Source organism: Thermobia domestica, chromosome 8 (assembly GCF_964235325.1).
Source record: "Thermobia domestica chromosome 8, izTheDome1.hap1.1, whole genome shotgun sequence".
NCBI classification, from domain to species: Eukaryota; Metazoa; Arthropoda; class Insecta; order Zygentoma; family Lepismatidae; genus Thermobia; species Thermobia domestica.
Genome location: NC_137461.1, coordinates 194,161,744 through 194,180,969, shown reverse-complemented (window position 1 = coordinate 194,180,969; position 19,226 = coordinate 194,161,744). Strand labels below are relative to the sequence as shown.

The following is a 19,226-nucleotide window of genomic DNA, read 5'->3' as shown; positions in this document are numbered from 1 at the left end:
AATAATTTTGCCTTCATCACTAAAGCGCCCACCAACGGCATCTATCACAGGATAAAGAACATCAATTCAAAAAGTATTTTCTTTTAAGATGTGCCGACATCTCAGTGAGACCTTGACAATAATTATGAAATTGTTAAGTCTATGACTTTCTCTTAGACTCGTGGTCTGGTATATGAGTATTATTTTTTAAAGCGAATGCAGATATCTTCTGGAGAAGACTTAGTGATGCTTCTTCCATTCGTATATCCCGTACTGTGAGGTAATAAATACATGACCATCTGTTAGAGTACTATAATTACCTTCCAGAAATGTATTCAGTCCGTCCGTGATTCCAAAAATGTGTAAAGACAAACAAATACGCGATGTTGTGTAGAGATGCCAGTTGTGTATATATGTATAGTCCCTTATCATATGATGAGTGCTGGTTTTCTTCTTTCCGTAAAACTTCTAGAATTACACAGTAATTTTTCAACACGGTCTAGTTTGACTGAGATGATCAGTGCAGTGTTGAACTCTGTATACTGGGAAGTTTCAAATTAAATTATGATAGAATATCTTAAAGGCACCCTCGAGGGAAGCACTGAGGGAAAATAATTATGGGTACTTCGTAAAGGGTTAAAAAAAAAAAAAAAATCCTTTGCTTTCCCAGATGAACATGGATTCAATGATAACAGATTAAGATGACGGGCGTAACCATGTGTATAGGCTACATAAGGGCATTTCTTCTCTGAAAATAGTTGAACTCCTTAAATATGCCCCTCATAACGCTTGCATCATCGTATACCTTCCGTCGTTACCGGCAAATCTCGAAAAATATTCACAATAGCTTTTGACGTCACAGAAGCATTTAACTCTAAATTTAACAAATTAAAGAAAAAAGTTTTACAACCAGTGTTATCATATTTTACATACATTAAGCTGTTTATTGTTACTAATATCGCGAATTTCATCAGTTATAACAGGGAATTTCTCAGCTAAATTTAATTCTTCAATAATAATTTCTTCCACAACACTATGTTCATTTTTCGTTTCATATAAGAGGTAGGTTGCATTTGCTGGGGCTCTATATATTTTCAGACAAGGATCAAATGTAGATTAGGTGAATTGTGTGTATATATAAATTAAAGTTACAGGTATTGCATTCTCAAGCTCCCTCCGAACGAATTCAGGACGTCCATGAAATTAACAGACTAGATCCATCTATGCATTGTAAACAGAGACAGTACAGTGACCTGTACTTTATTTCAGAATGCATTTATGTGAACAAATTGTTTACAAGAGTATGTTAATGAGAGATTAAATTTGCATTCTTAGGAGTTTATGTAATGTACTCCGATTTCTGTATTACAGGATTTGTCCACGGGGATCGTTAATTACTTATCCTGTTTACTAGGTGGAAATTTTAAATAAAGAGAAAAAAACATCTGGACTGAAATGTTATCAAATAACAACGTACAAGAGGTAGCATGTATAAACCTGAGCAAAATGGGAGACAAAAAAAGTTACAGGCACAAATGGGTTGAAAATTAAAAAAAAAAAAAATCAATGGTTCTGATTTCCTGAGAAGCAATGTTATAATTTATAAAGCAGCAGCATAGTTATTGATCTTTATTCACTGCTTAAAGTCTGTTCCATTTTCTTTTGTTACTCAATTTTGTTCATACTCATCGTAGTCCACCCAACGTTCGGTTGTTGGTCCAAGCTGCTGTTTCTTATTACTTGTATTTTCATCGTGCCCATTAATTCTGTTGGTGTTACTTGTCTTGCGTATTCATGGTTTCGAGTGTACGTTGATAATAATTGTATCTTGTTTTCTTTGTAATGAATGAGATGCAGTTTCCTCATGTAACTGTATAATTTTAGACTTCCAACTATGCTATTGAACGGCTATGTCCGCCCTCTGTCTCTTGACAGATATCAGAGCAAGATATCGAAAAGCGGTTTTTTTTTTTTTCAGTCGATTCAGCGTCTCAAGAATAAGTTCCATCTCCTCCGTTAACCCTCTGTTGAAACCGGAAGTGGTTCAAATTAGCATTTTCTGTTTTCAACGTTTATCGCCGTAGAACAAAAACGGAAAGAGATAGCGAGAAGCAGGTTTTACAAACTATTCAGCGTCTCAAGACAACATATCGTGACTATCAGCAACGTTCTACCAAAACAGGAAGTGGTTCAAATTTACTGTTATTTTCTGTTTCAATATTGCTTTCCATAGAGTAAAAACGGTAACAAGATCAAAAACGCTTTTGTTTTCGTTTTGGAATCGATACAGCGTCCCAAGAATACGTTCCATCTCCGTTAACTCTCTATTCAAACCGGAAATGGTTTTAGTTAACCATTTCCAGTTTCAGCTTTTATCATCATAGAATGAGAATAACAGCGAAATGCGTTTTTTTAATGATTCAGCCTCTTAAGACATCATACCACGACTATCCGCAACATGCTACCAATAGAAATCAAATTTACTATTATTCCGTTTTCAATACTGATTTCCGTAGAAAAAAACGGCAAAAGATATCAGACTTTTGTCGATGCAGCGTCTCAAGAGAACATACCATTACCACCTGCAATACTCTAAGGAAACTGGATTTCCATAGTGTGAAAATGGAAAAGATATCGAGAAGCGTTAGTTTTACATATGGCTCAGGTCCTAAGAATTTGTTTCATCTTGTCCGTTAACCCTTTATTCAAACAAGAAGTGATAGAAATTAATGGTTTCCTGTTTCAGCGTTGGTCTGTTTTAGAACAGGAGCGGTTATAGATACCAAGAAGCGCTTTTTTTGCAGTCTATCAGCGTCTTAAAAGAACATACCATTTCCACCCGCAGCAGTCCACCAAAACCGGAAGTGATTGAAATTTAATAGTACTACTGGTTTCAATACTTATTTTAATAGAGCAAAAACGGTAAGATATTTTGAAAAGAGATTTTTTTGACACAATATTCTTCATCCCAAGAATGAGTTTTCTCTCTGCCTTTACCTATCTGTCCAAATCGAAAGTAGTGAAAATTTACGATTTCTGGTTACAATACCTATCACACATTGGATAGAACGGAAATAGATAACCGTTAACGCTCTCGCCTTCGGTGCGAGCTGTCCCGGGTTTTTATTCCTAGTGGGTCGAAAAAGTGTGAAACACTTTTTCAGATCAGCCAGCCTGAATGAGCTTTTCCTGGGTTTTCCTCATTCACACCAGGCAAATGCCGGGGTGGTACCTAACGTATAGGTCCCAGGCCGTTTCCTTCCTTCCCTTTCCCTGGATAGTGTGCTCACCGAGGGACGTCATCCCTCAAAAGTGACGGGCTAAATAGTCTTAGATGCTGACAGCCCAGAAATCTAAATCCTGAAAACGGAAATAAATAGCGACAAGCAGTTTTTGATATAAATTCAATACCACAAGAATGTGTTTTACCTCTTATTTCATTCCTCTATTGCAATTAAAAGTGTTAGACATCAGTGAGCACTTCCTGTTTTAGTATTAATCCCCACAGTGCAAAAATAGCAAGAAATAGCGAGTAGTAGGTTTTTCATATGGATTCAGCATCTGAGGAATAGTTTTTATGTTTTTGCTTTTAATTCTTCATTCAAGTAGTTACAAATGTACTGCTTGCCCCCGTTTGAATATTGAATTTGCATACTTTGGAAATGTGCCATTGTTTCACATTTTAAGTCATAGTACTAAATAATAGATTATGTAAGTCATGGGATTACGATTGTTTCGACCAATTTTATTATAATTTAGTTATTATTGTTAGTGATTATTTTATCCGAAACTAGAATTGTCCTTAATGTGGTATTTCTTCTTTGTTCCAGGTGGGTAGCTTCTGTTCCCAAGCGCTTTCAGTGTGTGAAAAATTAATCCATCCTTCGACTAGTTCCTTGGAATTTCCTCTCGGTAGTGCCCAGGTTGGTTACAGCCAAAACCGGTCAATAGAAGAGGAAGAAGAGGGTGTAGTGTTGGAAGATGAAAATGAAGAATCAGCTTCAGATGAGGAGATGAATGAAGATGTGTCGGAGGAAGAAGAAGAAGAAAGTGAAGAAAATTCTATAATTGGAAAGAAAAGTGAAGAATTAAAAAGGGAAATGCTTAGTGACAGTGACGGTCAGAATTCAAAGATCACAGAGGACGATATACTTAGTATTGACTTAGTTTCTGATGAGGAACAAGAAACGCTACGCAAGCAGTCCCAGTCAATAGGTGCTTCTTCAACATCCGTTGATACTTCAGTGCAGTCTCTTCAAATTACACAAAATTGTACGGATGATATGGCAGAACAGAAATTTGATATAAAAGGTGAGAATACTAATAGGAGTTCAGCTTTAGATGCTAACAATGAAAATTCAAATGAAGTTACGGATAAATTAAAATCCACAGTATCGGAAGAAACTGAAGTTGAATCTAGTCATATAGTTGATAAATCGCCACTAGTAATATTAAGTAAAGCAGCAATAAGATCAGAAAGCAAAATTGTAGCCGTGGATGGTACTGAGGATGGCAACGAAACAAAGCGGCCGTCAGAGGAAGAAGCGGTTACTATCAGTCTCTCCACTGACGGTACTGAAATACATGTATTTGGTACTGATGCACATCAGTGTGAGAAAGATACCAATATTTCAATCGACAAGGAAATTGATGGTGTTTCCAAGGGTGAAGCTTCGGTTTATACTGAGCAGGAAGTCTCAAGTTCTCCCTCAAAGCTACGTCGAAGTGACACACAAATGGATCCTTCAATCGATACTCCAAATGAAAAGAACATTGACGATGGATCGAAAATATCTGAGGAAATAATAGAAGACAAAAGTGAAATGGCTAGAGGAGATGTGGAATGTTCTCCGGGTAAAACCACCTTAAAAACTGTTGAAATGATACAGGATAAAAGTTTAAATAATGAAGATGAGGATGAAATCAGACTGAAGATAGAATCCGATACAGCTTCAGAAAGTCACAGTGTAGCAAAATTTCCAGAAGATGAATCCGCATGTGAAACTAGTATAGCAGAAATAGAAAATTTAGCCGTTGAGGTGGTAAATGAAGAAAACGCATTGAATTCAGAACTGTCAAGTAACAAAAGATCTCATGAAACAAGTTGTACTAATTCTGTCTGTACTAAGGAAGGTCAAGAAAATGATACAGAAAAAGTTAATTCTGATGAGCCTGTGTGTAAGAAAAGTAAAGTATTAATAACTGAAAATACGGATGACACAGTGGATGAAGAAACAATGATGGCAGCATTCGTTGATGTTGGTCCAGATGAAGGTGAAACTGCCCAGTAGGAATGTGTGTTGGTAGGTGTAAGTTTCTTCAAAGATTGATGTGCGTTAAGCAAAATACATTATTTTATACCGCTGTCAAAAGAAAAGTACATTGTTGAATAGAGATTTTCTATTGCTAAAATACATGTAAATGTAATTTCGTACAACTCGTCAGTATGTGTCTGTCTGTGCTGCAAAGTGGCTATGTGGTAGTGAGCGTCATATTGCTAAGCTTCTGGTAACTTACAGAAACTAGGCTTGAAACTTAAATGTCTGAGTTTTTATTTTTCTCCAAAATCAGTTCTTAACCCAGAAGTAATATTATTCCTTATGTTGTCGGAAATGAGGGGAAAGCGAACATCTCACTTCCGCGAAAATTTGTAAAACTGGTTCTTGATGTTAGTCCGAATAAGAGTGAAATTGTCCAGTAAAAACTTTTTAGATCCTCTGTTGTAAGATGTAAACTTCTTTAAAGACCGATGTTTTCTTTCCGTTAAATAAGAAAATATATTAAAGCATGGTGTACTTTCTATACATTGCTAATTTTAATAATACAAAACTCATCAAGACACTAAATAAATTACTGATACTTGTGTAATAGTTTCGTCAATATAACAGTCTTAATATTTTTTAAAAATAAATATAAAATTAATCTGAATTATTTGAGTAATATAAGTCAGTGGTTCTCAAACTTTTTGTTACTGCGACCCACATTAAATAATAGTATCTTGTTAACCATCTACTTTTATTCAAATACATATCGACATTCTACATAATGGTGGTGTATTTCGAAGCAATTAAATGAATGTTACAAAGTAGAGCCCGATGCTTAAATTTAATAAATCAAATTTAGTTGATATCTTTTTTCTATCGTAAATATCACACTTTCAAACTTAATTGTAATGTAAATTTATGAATATAATGGCCCTGTCGGTACGAGAATGTCAGTCGGTGACGATCGAGCAAGTGTAATGTAAATTTCTTTCTCGAAGGATCAAAACAGTGGTGCTTCACAACACATATTTCTACATCAAAATAAAATTTTCATAATTGAAAGGAAAAATACTCCCTGCGACCCACCAATGGTCGCAACCCACACTTCGAGAAAGACGGATATAAGTACTATATATCTATAAGTAATGTAAGAACTTTAAAAAAAAAAAAAATCGATTATATGTAGGACCCGAAAGATATTACATTGTACAGCCCAGATTGGCCATGGAAAGTTACTAATCTTCCTTCGTTATTCGATCGTTGTGCTTCATTAAAAGAGCGGGAGGACTGTGCATCAATCCTTTACTATTAAATGGTGGTAGCTTAGGGAGATCCATTTTTTCTATATGACTGGAATGCTTTATATAATATAAATGGGAGAATTGATATAATCGTACATATTGGATCCATATCTTCTTTTCCTAACAGTAGGAGCACCTTAGGCACCTTAGCTCCACAAGAGCCGCACTGGATACCATGCCTTATTTGTGCCCAGAACGGCTCTGAATACAATAACCTCTTCGTGTTTCTAGAAGATGATGGATTATATGAAGAACTTGCAATGTTGGGAGCCTTCACTAGTAAACGCATGTCTTTCTATAGCCGATGGTGCTGTTTCTGTATAATTGATCGTTTGTTCACTTCGTGTATTCTTCGCCGAAGAACTCTGTCGTTATCTGTGTAAGATAGATACTCAAGGAGGAAATAGTAGTGAGTTTCATGGGTGTTCTAAACACGTCTTTGCACTCTTATTTTGTACGAATGGGGTCGCAGCAGTACATTTAACGTAACGTAGCAACTGGGCTAATTATATGATCAAATGTCGGCGGGCGCGAGAGTATTCGTCTAATAAAGATCACATTACCTTTCCGAAACTTACACAAGTGTTATTAATATATTTGGTGCTTTGGTCAGTTTTGTTTTATTACTACATGTTGTACTTTTGGCATAAAATAGCATATTTCATAGACACCTAGTATTATTTTTGTTAATATCTATCCTATTTCTGCTTACACTTTGCTGTTAAAATTCACTGAAGAAGAAAGAATAAAAGCCGAACAACTTTGTAACATTTACCGACATTAAGTTGATGTTCATGTTAATCAAACGCGAGAAATGTTGGTGACGTTATTGTTTGGTTTGTTGATTGGTGTTATGATGTACATTTTTCCGCTTATATATATATATATATATATATATATATATATATATATATATATATATATATATATATATATATATATATATATATATATATATATATATATATATATGAACTTACGTTGTTTCTAAATCATAGTCAGTGAACAATACAGAAAAAACATCTCTCCATTGATCATGTCAAATATCTTTTTTCCTGTAAATGTTAATAAAAACTTAAAATTGTAATTACATTTAGTATGTATTTTTCCTTAACATTGTAGTATGGTCGTGATTTTATAAAAGTTACTTGCAGCGAAAGAATTATTTAATGCTAGTCGGTATCCCAGAAGGTATAGAATTCATTTCGGGTCCGACTTTTGGCCGTACCGACTTTAAGAAAGGTGTTTTTACTTTATATTATTTTGTATTTTGCTTCAGCAGTAAGCTAAGTACGACTTCCTATTAATAAATTGGTCTAGAATACTTTAAAGACAAAACAGCATTTATTTTTTAGTAATTATTTTCTTCAAAACATGATTAACAAATTAAACGAAGCTACATGTTCTAACAAGTACAGTATACTAGTTGTAGAATGAGGAATCACTTTAGTTTCTCTCTCTCTCTCTCTCTCTCTCTCTCTCTCTCTCTCTCTCTCTCTCTCTCTCTCTCTCTCTCTCTCTCTCTCTCTCTCACTCTCTCTCTCTCTCTCTCACACACACACACACACACACACACATATATTATATATATATATAATGAGTGTGTGTGTGAGAGAGAGAGAGAGAGAGGGAATGAGGGATTAATCGTAACCACTTACTACTACACAAAACACAATTGTTTTATGGAAATTTGGTATTTTTCAAGTGTTTCTTTTTGAGACATTTCAGGCTGAACATAGCAGATTTTGGAAGAATCACTTATTTGAAGACAAATAATCATAAATAATGAGACATAAGTATCACTCTCTCTTAGGAACTTGTATATCAGGAAGTCTATATCTAAATTTAAAAAAAAAAAAAACTCTGAATCATTTATTTTTCTTTGAAAAACGCAAAATTGTCATTTTCGAAATTAAAAATTTCAAACTAACTTTGGATGATTTTTTAAAAGATATTTGTAGTGTAGTAGGCATGTATCTTCAAAAATAACGTACCACAAACCTTTGTAAAATGCAAAATACGCTTGCGCGCTTAGATAAAACGACTGCTCAAAGAAAAACTGTCTAAAAAAATGAATGAATGCTTGTTTTCAATTCTCTAAATATAGTACAGCTTTGTGCACAAAAATTAAAAAAAAAAAAAAAAATAATAAATTTTAAGTCAGCAGTCTTTCAATCTGAAATTGGGTGATTTCAAATAAATTGATCCTGTATTAAAAGAAAAAAGTTTTAAAAGAATATTTGATGTATACATTTGAGATGATTCTCAGACTATTTCTGTACAGCAAAAATTTAATTTTTCACTATTGTTTTTGTATAGTTTACATGATACATATATTTTTCTGACACCGTAATTATAATTATACTATATGATAAATACATTACATGTTCTTACTAAATTTTAGCGATAATCTTGAAAAGAATTAAAATGGAGGTGTTAAACGCTACAGTACACCAAGACAATAACCTATCCTACTATAACTAATCTGTTTGAATTTTTGTCTTCTATTTGTATTTTATTTATTTGCACTTCCGGATAGCAGATGCCAGGAGTAATCAGTGCTACATCGTTGTTTCACCGTCGAACCAGCAGGAAACAGAGGAAACCTTCAACAAAGTGGTTTCATGACGTAATCACTGGGGTCAAACAGCTATGTGATGTAGAAGAGCATGCCAAAGGGATATAAAGATTTTATTTTTCCCTTATGTCTGAAGGATGTCTTGTACTATCGGAATAGTACTTGCGTTATGTAGTAGTACTCAAAGCTCCTTACACTCACAAGAGAAGGGGTATGTGCCACTTTTTTTTATTATTATTATTAAATCATAATTGAGCATTTATTTCGGAAGTAATAAACACTGTGTATCGTATGACCGAGGTAGTGACACTCCAAAACAATTCTTTACCCCGGGTTAATTTTTTAAAAATAATTTTTCCTAATATCTTCCGAATCTCTCATATCACATTGTAGTTTTCCCCTTACTATTTCTACACCATAGCCTTAGCACCTTTGTATCCTAAAAAGTAGCTCAAGTGGTAGAGCGTTGGCTTCGCATTCGGGAGGTCGTGGGTTCGAATCCCGCTGCCGACCATCCTGACTGAGGTTTTCCAGGGTTTCCCTCAGTTCTACCAGGCAAATGCCGGGATGGTACCTACTAAAACAGGCCCTGGCCGATACCTTCCCAAAACCTTTCCATTGTTATTGTTGTTGTTGGATATCCAGTGTAAAATGGCCTCTGAGCTGTATCTGGTGATTGTTAAATAAATAAAAAAAATAAATAAATAAATAAATCTACAAATAGGATATCTATAAATAACCCCACTTGGTGCCAATAGATATCAGAATTTAGTTAGTAGAAATACAAATTTTGCTGATTTGATTTTAGTTATATGATGTCCATTGAAAATTACACAACCCACGGTTTGGCCTTATGTAAAAGGCATATCGAATCATTTTCCTTTGTTGTATTTCCCAAACGTATGAGTAGATCGGGCTGAGATGTTTGTCATTGGGTAGTACTCACTCTTACTGATGGGGTCGGGTACCCCGATATCTAGTTTTTATCCTACATTGCTTGGGGTTAAGGTGACTTCCAGGTAGTCAGGTTCCGAGGTTTCCAATGAATATCTCACTGAAAATGGTTTCTTTTTCGTTACATTAAAGAGTATTCCATGGAGGTTAGGATTTCAATTTTTCCTTCTCTCCCGAATGCCTTATCCATTCCGGTAGGATACTGTCAATAGCCCACTGCAAATTAAGCAATTATTATTTTTACCTCAATACCTTGTAGATGTAACCAAAAGGAATCAAATTCTGCTCAGGCACTAGACCTATCGAAATGGAACTTTCATCATTGGGTAATACTTAAAACACCCGGACTCTACACCTCCTCTTATCCAAAAAATCTGAATTTTGACTTATCTGGAGTGAGTAGACTTAGCTAATTTAGGTATTCAATAGATAGTTCACAAGAAATTAAGAGACTTTGAGCTTCGTTGCTTTTATCTCCTTATGCTAGAGGACAATTTTTCATATCCTCCCTAGGGAGAACCCTTCCATAAACTTTGGTCTCTATTGACCTCGACTTTTTGTAGGAAGATAAATGTATAAACAAGGTAACAAAACCAAACAGTGAAAGTTAACACTTCATACCAAGTATTTAAATAATTAACTCTTTTATATATAAGATAAATAATTTCACCATTTATCGTAAAGACCGCATAACTCGTGGAGGTGGAGTGATGATTTGTGTAAATAATAAGTGGAAGAGCAAGAGAAGACTAGATCTCGAACGGGATTGTGAACTTATTTGTGTGGAAGTATTTATTCCAAAGCGTCGTTCTGTGTTTATTGGGTGCTTCTATAGGCCGCACAAGAACACCCCCCAGCACATCTTAGAAACTTGCCATGACTCACTGTTACATGCGTTGTCACACGGTGACGTCATCCTATTGGGTGATTTCAACCTTTCCATCACGTGGCAGGACAGCAAGCATGGAGTCGCTAAAGATGGAAACGACAGTTATTTCATGGACAATTTTATTCATGGACTTGGTCTAGGTCAACATAATATGCATAATACCCGCAATAATAGCAATCTTGACTATATTCTTTCTAACTTAGAACCTCGTTGTGTTGTCCCATGCAGAAATCTTTTTCCCTCGGATCACGATTCCTTGGATGTTTCTTTCGATTTCCTCGCCTCCACTACTACAAACCAGCCCCTCAAAAGTAGGTCACAACTTCTATGGAAGAAAGCCCCCTGGGGTGACATCTGCCGGGCTATTGAACTGTTTCCTTGGTGTTTGTTAGAGGTAGGAACTGTTGACGACGCTGTGGACTTATTTACATCCGTTGTCCACTCAGCCATAAAGGACTTTGTGCCAGTGAAAGCATCAAAATCGAACAGGTTTCCGGTCTGGTACGACAATGAACTTCGTGACCTTCTTAAAAACAAAAAGCTTGCCTGGACTCTATGGAAATCACATCCGAGTGACTACACATACAAAAACTTTGCTAGAATTAGAAGTCTTGCCAAGAAGGTACAGCGGCGTAAATATTTTGAATACATGGACTCAATTGGTGATTTTACTGTTAGTAACCCTAAAGTCTTTTGGTCTGTAATTAAATCTAGAACAAAATCTCCGGGCATACCGGCAACAATTCAAGATGAAAATACTGAAGCGAGTGATGATCAAAGACCAGACCTCTTCAATAACTACTTCTGCAAAACATTTACTTCCCTTTCCTCTACAACCCATCTCCCTCCTCTCCACCCCATCTGTTCGGACACCTTATCCATTCTTTCTACCACCCCGGGCGAAGTTCTGGCTCTCTTGCTATCGTTATCTCCACATAGATCACTTGGACCTGATAAAATTAGTCCTCTCTTTCTCAACAAAACTGCTTCAGTTATTGCGGTTCCTCTATCTATCTTATTCAATAGATGCTTCAAGGAAGGGTATTATCCCACCAGTTGGAAACTAGCTCACGTGACCCCAATATATAAATCAGGACTTAAAGATCATGTATCCTCCTATAGGCCAATATCTCTTCTTTCTGTAATATCAATTATCTGCGAAAAAATAATTAAAGACAGGCTACTTAAATTCACCTCACCTTACATCCATAGTTCTCAGCACGGCTTTCTACCGAAAAGCTCAAGTCTCTCAAACTTAAGTACTCTTCTTTCCTGTGCAGTCAAATGTATGAATAACAATACTCAATTAGATGTTATCTACTTTGATCTCTCGAAGGCCTTTGATTCTGTCAGTCACATTCATCTTCTTCATAAACTCTCCAATAGATTTAATGTACATGGCAAATTTCTCTCTCTAATCACAAGCTACTTGAAGGACCGTAAACAGAGAGTTGTTCTTTCAGGGGCGACTTCTAACCCCCAACCCGTGATCTCAGGGGTGCCTCAGGGGAGTGTACTTGGGCCTCTACTGTTTGTCCTGTATATGGATGATCTCTACACGCACTTATCAGCTCAACCTAGTGGCCTTCTGCTTTTTGCTGACGATTGTAAGTTATACAGAGAAATATCATGTCTCCATGACACAATTGCTCTACAGGAAGACATAAATTACCTTACACGCTGGTGTGAAATGTGGCACTTGAAACTCAACAGTAAGAAATGTGACAGTATTACTATTACTTTGAAAAAGTCTCCTGTTCCCTCCACATACCATATCAACGATTCCCCTATCACACATTCTGCTAGTCATAACGATCTTGGTGTCATCTTTGATTCAAAACTCACCTTCTCTGACCACATCTCCTCAATACTAAAGAATTCAATGCGCATGTTGGGACTTCTTTATCGATTCACCGAACTACGCACTGTTTCGTCATTAGCAACTTTTTATAAGACTTTAATAGCGCCCAAGATCGAATACTGCTCTCCCATATGGGCCATGGCAGCACCTACACATCTCTCCAGACTTGATTCTGTTCTCAATTTCTTCATTGCTATAGTCCGTTTTCGTGTTCCTGCACTTCGAATATTATCTAAGGAGGAGCTCTTGCGACATCTTAATATTCAGACTCCTGAAGTACGCAGAATTATCTCTGACCTGAAGTATCTACATAAAATAGTTAATGGAACCTTAAGATCGGAAATATTACTTCAGGAACTATCCTTACGTGTCCCTTCCCGCATCACTCGGAATACCCACCTATTCCATCTTGCCCGTCCTAGGTTGGCTGTTACACAGAGGTCTCTTTTTTATAGAATACCAAACAGTTATAATCAAGTAACAACTGATGTGGACATTTTTTTGAACTACCCAGTGTTTGAAAGAGCAATTAAACGAGCTTTGACGGAATAGTTTTACTTTTACACTCTTTTTTTTCTATGTTGTTGTTATTGTTGTCTTGTTTTTTTTTCTTTCTTTTGTTAGCATGTCCCTGTGTAAAATGGCAAAGTTATGCTGTATCTGGGAAATTGTTCAATAAATAAATAAATAAATAAAGAAGACTAAAATTTAAAGTGCATCCTGCTAATTGTACTTTAAAGGCTATAACTAAAGGTAAAAGATGTATTTTCTTTCACGTAAGTACACTTATCTTTCATCACGAAAGTTTGCATTCATACATAGAAGCATTTGTGATACCTTTATTCATTAAGAACCTAGTTTGTGTGCACTAGTTGATGTTATTAAAAATGCTCAACTATCCCAAAATATTTCCAATTATTGGTGTTTTAGGTTTCTTAAGAATTGGTAATAATTGTGCCGGAGTTGTGGTGAATAGTTCTTTGTGGGTTTCCACCTCAACGTCTGTTTCTATAATATTGCTCTCAATGGCGGGAGCTTCAGAAGTTCGACTACTGCCATCAATTGGAGAACGCGTAGGATCCAAAGGCTCTGGTGCATTGCTACTGTCGGCATGCGATGTGTTACTATCAAGAATAGGTCTAACGATACTTCCTTCAAGGAGGTTTGTAGTGCTGTTTGTACTATTTGCAGGTAGTAGACCACCACCAAGCACATTACCTACAGAACCTAATACACCACTGCGTGCACCACCACCACCACCACCAACATTTGCTATATTACCCACTTCTTCAAGTCCACTGCCCAAAGACAGAGTTGCTTGACACAGAGGAGTCTGTAATCGTGAGAGAAGCTGGTCCCAAACAGCCATTTGACAATGACGAAATCCACTTTTTGACCTGGGGTTTTCTGATATCTCTAAGTAGTTATCCCTTTCTTCAGAAAATGGAGGCCATACGTCCATGCCTGGTGATTTCCTGTAAATTATGAACCTAGATTAGAGTGAAATTCTCTGAAATATCAGATTAAAATATTTTTAGATAAATTTCTTATGATTTGTATCTGGTGTTATTTATATTAGTAATGGATGAAATGATTATGTATACAAATGACGTGGCATTATTAATATATTATGAAGAAGGTAGAGAAATCACTGGTAATAAATCAATGGAGTTCGGAAGATGGGGGAAATGGAGGTAAATCTGAAGAAAAGCAAAACGTATACACGTTACTTTAAAGTAAGAATGTATGTCAATGAATGTGTGTTTGTCCTGTACACAAATTTACACCGTTGGTTTGACAAATTTAAAAGTAATTTTATAAAAGAAACCGTAGTCTGGAAAAGATAGTATGCTATATACAACTTTATGGTTCGTATCCTAAAGAGGAAAAATTTGACTTCAAAGGGGAACAGGTGGTTTAAAATTTATGTAAAAATGAGTTTAATAGTAACACTCTCAATCCGGGTAAGTGCTAATTCAGCCCTCAACGGCATGGGGAGGGAGCGAGGAAAAGCGAAAAATAAAATGTCCAAAATGACATAGATAATGTCGAATTCATAGGTTTCGAGGTCGCTAAGATGATTGGTGACATTCTCAGTGACATTTAAGTCCAAGTTCAGTTAAAAGCGTGCATGTCAGCTGGCCCAGGGATTGAAAGGAACAACAACAAAGGCATTGCTTGTGGTTATTTATTTTACTCTAGGTGTTTCTTCTTGTTATTAATTCTACTCGGTTCCTTATTTTCTGACAGGACATAGACGAAGGTGTTGCTTATTACTTATTCTACTCACTTCTCTATTTTCTGACAGGATCAATGCGGAAGGCGTTGCACATGTCAGTTGGACCGGAATTGATGGCCTAAGGCATTGCTCTTCGTTATTTATTCTACTCAGTTCTTTATTTTTAAATATTGTGCATAAATAATATTGTGTAATGCCGGGTATTTCAGCTTATACAGGGTGTTTCAAAACACCGACAACGTTTGGGAGGTGATTTCTGACACCAAGACAAGGCAAAAAGTATAGACCAATCTGGGTGCACAAATGCTTCCTTTCGGAGTTATAGGCTGCCAAAAGTGTGAAAAACGAATTTTAAAGATCCATAGCTCCAAAACTATGGGATCTACCGTAGTCGGCTCAAGACTTCATTTAGCAACTAATATGTAAGCTATATAAAAATACATGTTTCAGACTCGTGAGGTACTCACACAACGATTTTTATAGAGGGAGTTTGGCTATGGGCATATAGCTTGAAGTACTCACCAACTACCTCTATAAAAATTTTTGTGGAAGTACCGCAGGGCTCTGAAACTTAGATATTGACAGGACACATATTAGTTCCTAAATGAAGTCTTGGCCTGACTACGGTAGCTCCCATAGTTTTGGAGCTATGGACCTTGAAAATTAATTTTTTCACGTTTTCGGCAGCCTATAACACCGAAAGGAAGCATTTGTACACCCAGGTTGGTCTATACTTTTTGCCTTATCTTACCAGGGATGATATCGAAACTGCACCTTGAATTAGGAGACATTCTATTTATTTCCTGATAGGACTTCTCGAGCAAGTTCCAAAACAGGTGTTCGTTTCTTGCCCGGAAGTGACCCCGCCTTTACAGGGGCTAAAATATATAGAACATTTTGACCTGTTTTCTATAGCAGGTGTACATAAAGTACGTTGCTACTCCTAAAAGTTGAAACCTATGCTAAAACGCCAAAACACGTTTCATTATTATAAAAGCATAATTTAACGAAGTGAAAATATTTGCCCCAGGGTCTCCGCAGGGTCCCAGGTGGGTCCAACTCAAAATTGGCAATTGAAAAGAGGGGCAAGTAGCATATCGTTTGAAAGCTAGTGTTAAAAGAAAAACGATAACAGAAGTCTCACAGCTCTAATCAAACTCTGTGCGAAATGGCTGAAGATTAAATATTTGAAAACAGTCTGCAGCTAACAATGCATGGCCACCATTAGAATTCCAAAACTGTGATACAGGTGTCAAAATTCTAAAACACGTGTTTTATTATTTGAAAAGTTCTATTTTTCGAAATGATAATGTTTACCCCAGGGTCCCAGGTGGGGTCCAACTCAAGATTGGCAATTGAAAAGAGGGCACGTAGCATATCGTTCGAAAGCTATCCCGCTACAACTTACCGTCTGGTAGAAGTGATCTAGAAACCTTAAGACCACGTGGCTGTTTTGCATTTACAAGTGTTTCAAAGTTTAGGTGTAAGAGGTGGTCATGAACCTTAAGATTCAGCATGTAGACGTAGTGTAAACACCCTACCATTTTGCACAGGATTAGCGTAGAGACGAAAGATTGGTTCCATATGCTGTCTGTTTTGAGAAACCTTGAAAGGAAATACTACTTAACCCATTTGAAAATGTGTAGTTTGACCGCTGCCCGCATATAGGGACTACATGACATACGTTTTCATTTCTATACATTAAGCGTTTGCAATGACGAATTTAGAAAGCCAGCAACCCTGACTTATAACCTGTTATTAGCTTGAATGAAAAGTTGTGTTAGTCAATTTGCAATAACGTTGACTTAAATCTAGAAAATTGATTCTCTAGATTGCAAAGAAGGTTCACAAGCTCATCAAGTTGATGGTGACAAACTCTGTTCTCCAGGACATTACAATGACCGTAGACGATTATGTTACGTTCGAAGATAATACTCAATTCCAGCCCTTGGACACGACATAAAGTCAACAAGGAACTGCTTCGGGTACCGAAGGCGATCCTGATTACGACTACCTGGACCCAAATCCTTCTCAGGAAACCGCATTTTGGAGATCATGGAGTGAAGCGAAATTGAGGGATACTGTAGCAGCTTATAACAACGCGTCCAGTGGTCGCAAACTCAAGGATGCGAAACGTGTAGCGAGAGTTGACATCTGTACAAGTGACATCATTTGGATGAAACTATTCCTGGACAAGGCATCCAAGCTGATCAAGCTAGCAGAACTCCGAGAATCTGTCAAAGCATGGTGCAAAAATCAACGCGCTGCTCCGAATTTTTTTCAGGATCACTGAAGAAGGCATTGCCGTGGAAGCCTTAGAAAAACCGCGGAAGCTATGGGTTACTGTTTTCAAGGCATCCCGATTTTGGATCCGCCGACTATTGAGAGAAATGAACTGGGGTTCCAGGAAAATCACAAAAATCATGACAATGGAAGTCAGAACAAGAGCACTGGAACGTTCAAACGAATTCGACAGCTATATTCAACAAATCAGGCGAGATATTAAATGGGATAACTACAACCTTAATCAAATTGTGAATCTTGATCAAAGTGGATTCAATTATGAATTACTAACACCACGAACTCTAACTCAACGTGGAGCAAAAAATGTCGAAACTCAAGTAAGATGCGAATCAAAAGTGACACATTCTTACACAGTCCAGGAAGCGATTTCGGCATCAGGAAAGCTCGTGGGCCCGACTGTCATTGTGCTCCGCGAACCATCCGGGAAATTTGGATCAATGGTCCAATGTAAAATCCCTCAGATCCCTGGAGTCATGTTCAGAGCAAACAAGTCAGGAATGATGACAAAGGCAATATTCAAGGAATACCTGCCACATTTTGTTCGAGAACTTCTCGTCTTTTGTTGAAGGACGATTCAGCCATCACGAGAGATCCGGACTTTTATCAAGAGTGTCCTGACTTACATCCAGGAACAATCATTCCAGGCTGTACTTCCTATGTACAGCCATTCGATATGGGATATATTCTTTACAGAAAAATGATGGTGAAGCGTGCCCACAAGCATGTTCGGAATGAAGGACTTGGAGACAAGCTAGACATGACAAATCGGTATTCCAGTGCTCACTTGATTGGGGTAACACGAAATCAGTTGGAATCACCCAGATTCCAAGATATGATCAAGTACGCTTTCGGCAAATGTGGATACATCGACCTTCCTGATGATTTTAGTTACCAGTCAGTGAGAGACTTGTCTTTCAGTTTCCACACAAAGAATCCAGCTTTCTTGACATGTTCGATTCTGGACGACGAACACTGCATGGAGAAGAGTTTTATTCAGTGCATTTGGTGTCTCCAACCACTGTGCTTTTATCACTTCTTCATGAACAATAGCACGGCCGCACCACTCGACGAGACACTCAAGTCTCACTATCACGCCATAGAGTGATCGTCATACATATGGCCTTGATACCTGCATAACAAAAGATACGGTCCTGGCAGCTACCACGTTGCTACGACCGTGGCATGTGACTTACGTGGCTCTCACACATAGACCAGAACAAAAGCCAAGCTTCAGCAAACAATAGTCGACGGAGCCGTGTCTTCTAGACTGCTTCTACCAGACGGGTCGTCGGAAAGTTGAAGAACGATGGCTTATAAACGATATACTTTTTGAAGCCTTTCCAAATGAAAACTTCGAGGTAGACTCCTTGTGGGACCCTACGAGGCCCCTTGGGCAAACATTTTCATTTAGATAAATTGCACGTTTTAAATACTGTAACACATGTTTTAGAATTTTGACACCTGTGTCACAGTTTTAGAATTCTAGTGGTGGCCATGCACTGTTAGCTGCAGACTGTTTTCAAATTTTGAATCTTCCGCCATTTCACACAGAGTTTGATTAGAGCTGTGAAACTTCTGTTATCGTTTTTCTTTTAATACTAGCTTTCAAACGGTATGCTACTTGCCCTTCTTTTCAATTGCCAATTTTGAGTTGGACCCCACCTGGAACCCTGAGGTAAACATTATCATTTCGATAAATAGAACTTTTCAAATAATAAAACACGTGTTTTAGAATTTTGACACCTGTATCACAGTTTTGGAATTCTAGTGGTGGCCATGCACTGTTAGCTGCAAACTGTTTTCAAATTTTGAATCTTCTTCCATTTCGCACAGAGTTTGATTAGAGCTGTGAGACTT

The 19,226-nt window shown here is 37.0% G+C and overlaps 2 protein-coding genes across 2 annotated transcripts in view; one reads left to right on the top strand and one right to left on the bottom strand.

The window, feature by feature from the left end:
• Window positions 1-6,378, top strand: part of LOC145693404 (proline-, glutamic acid- and leucine-rich protein 1-like) — a 137,118-nt gene extending 130,740 nt beyond the window's left edge. The window contains exon 13 of the mRNA XM_081769371.1: window positions 3,810-6,378. Coding sequence (XP_081625497.1) covers window positions 3,810-5,270 — 1,461 coding nt within the window. The 3' untranslated portion in view covers window positions 5,271-6,378. The remainder of the gene's footprint in view (window positions 1-3,809) is intronic.
• Window positions 6,379-13,519: 7,141 nt separating this feature from the next.
• LOC145693405 (carboxylic ester hydrolase) overlaps window positions 13,520-19,226 on the bottom strand; it is a 98,154-nt gene continuing 92,447 nt past the window's right edge. Inside the window, exon 11 of the mRNA XM_081769372.1 lies at window positions 13,520-14,301. Coding sequence (XP_081625498.1) covers window positions 13,722-14,301 — 580 coding nt within the window. The 3' untranslated portion in view covers window positions 13,520-13,721. The remainder of the gene's footprint in view (window positions 14,302-19,226) is intronic.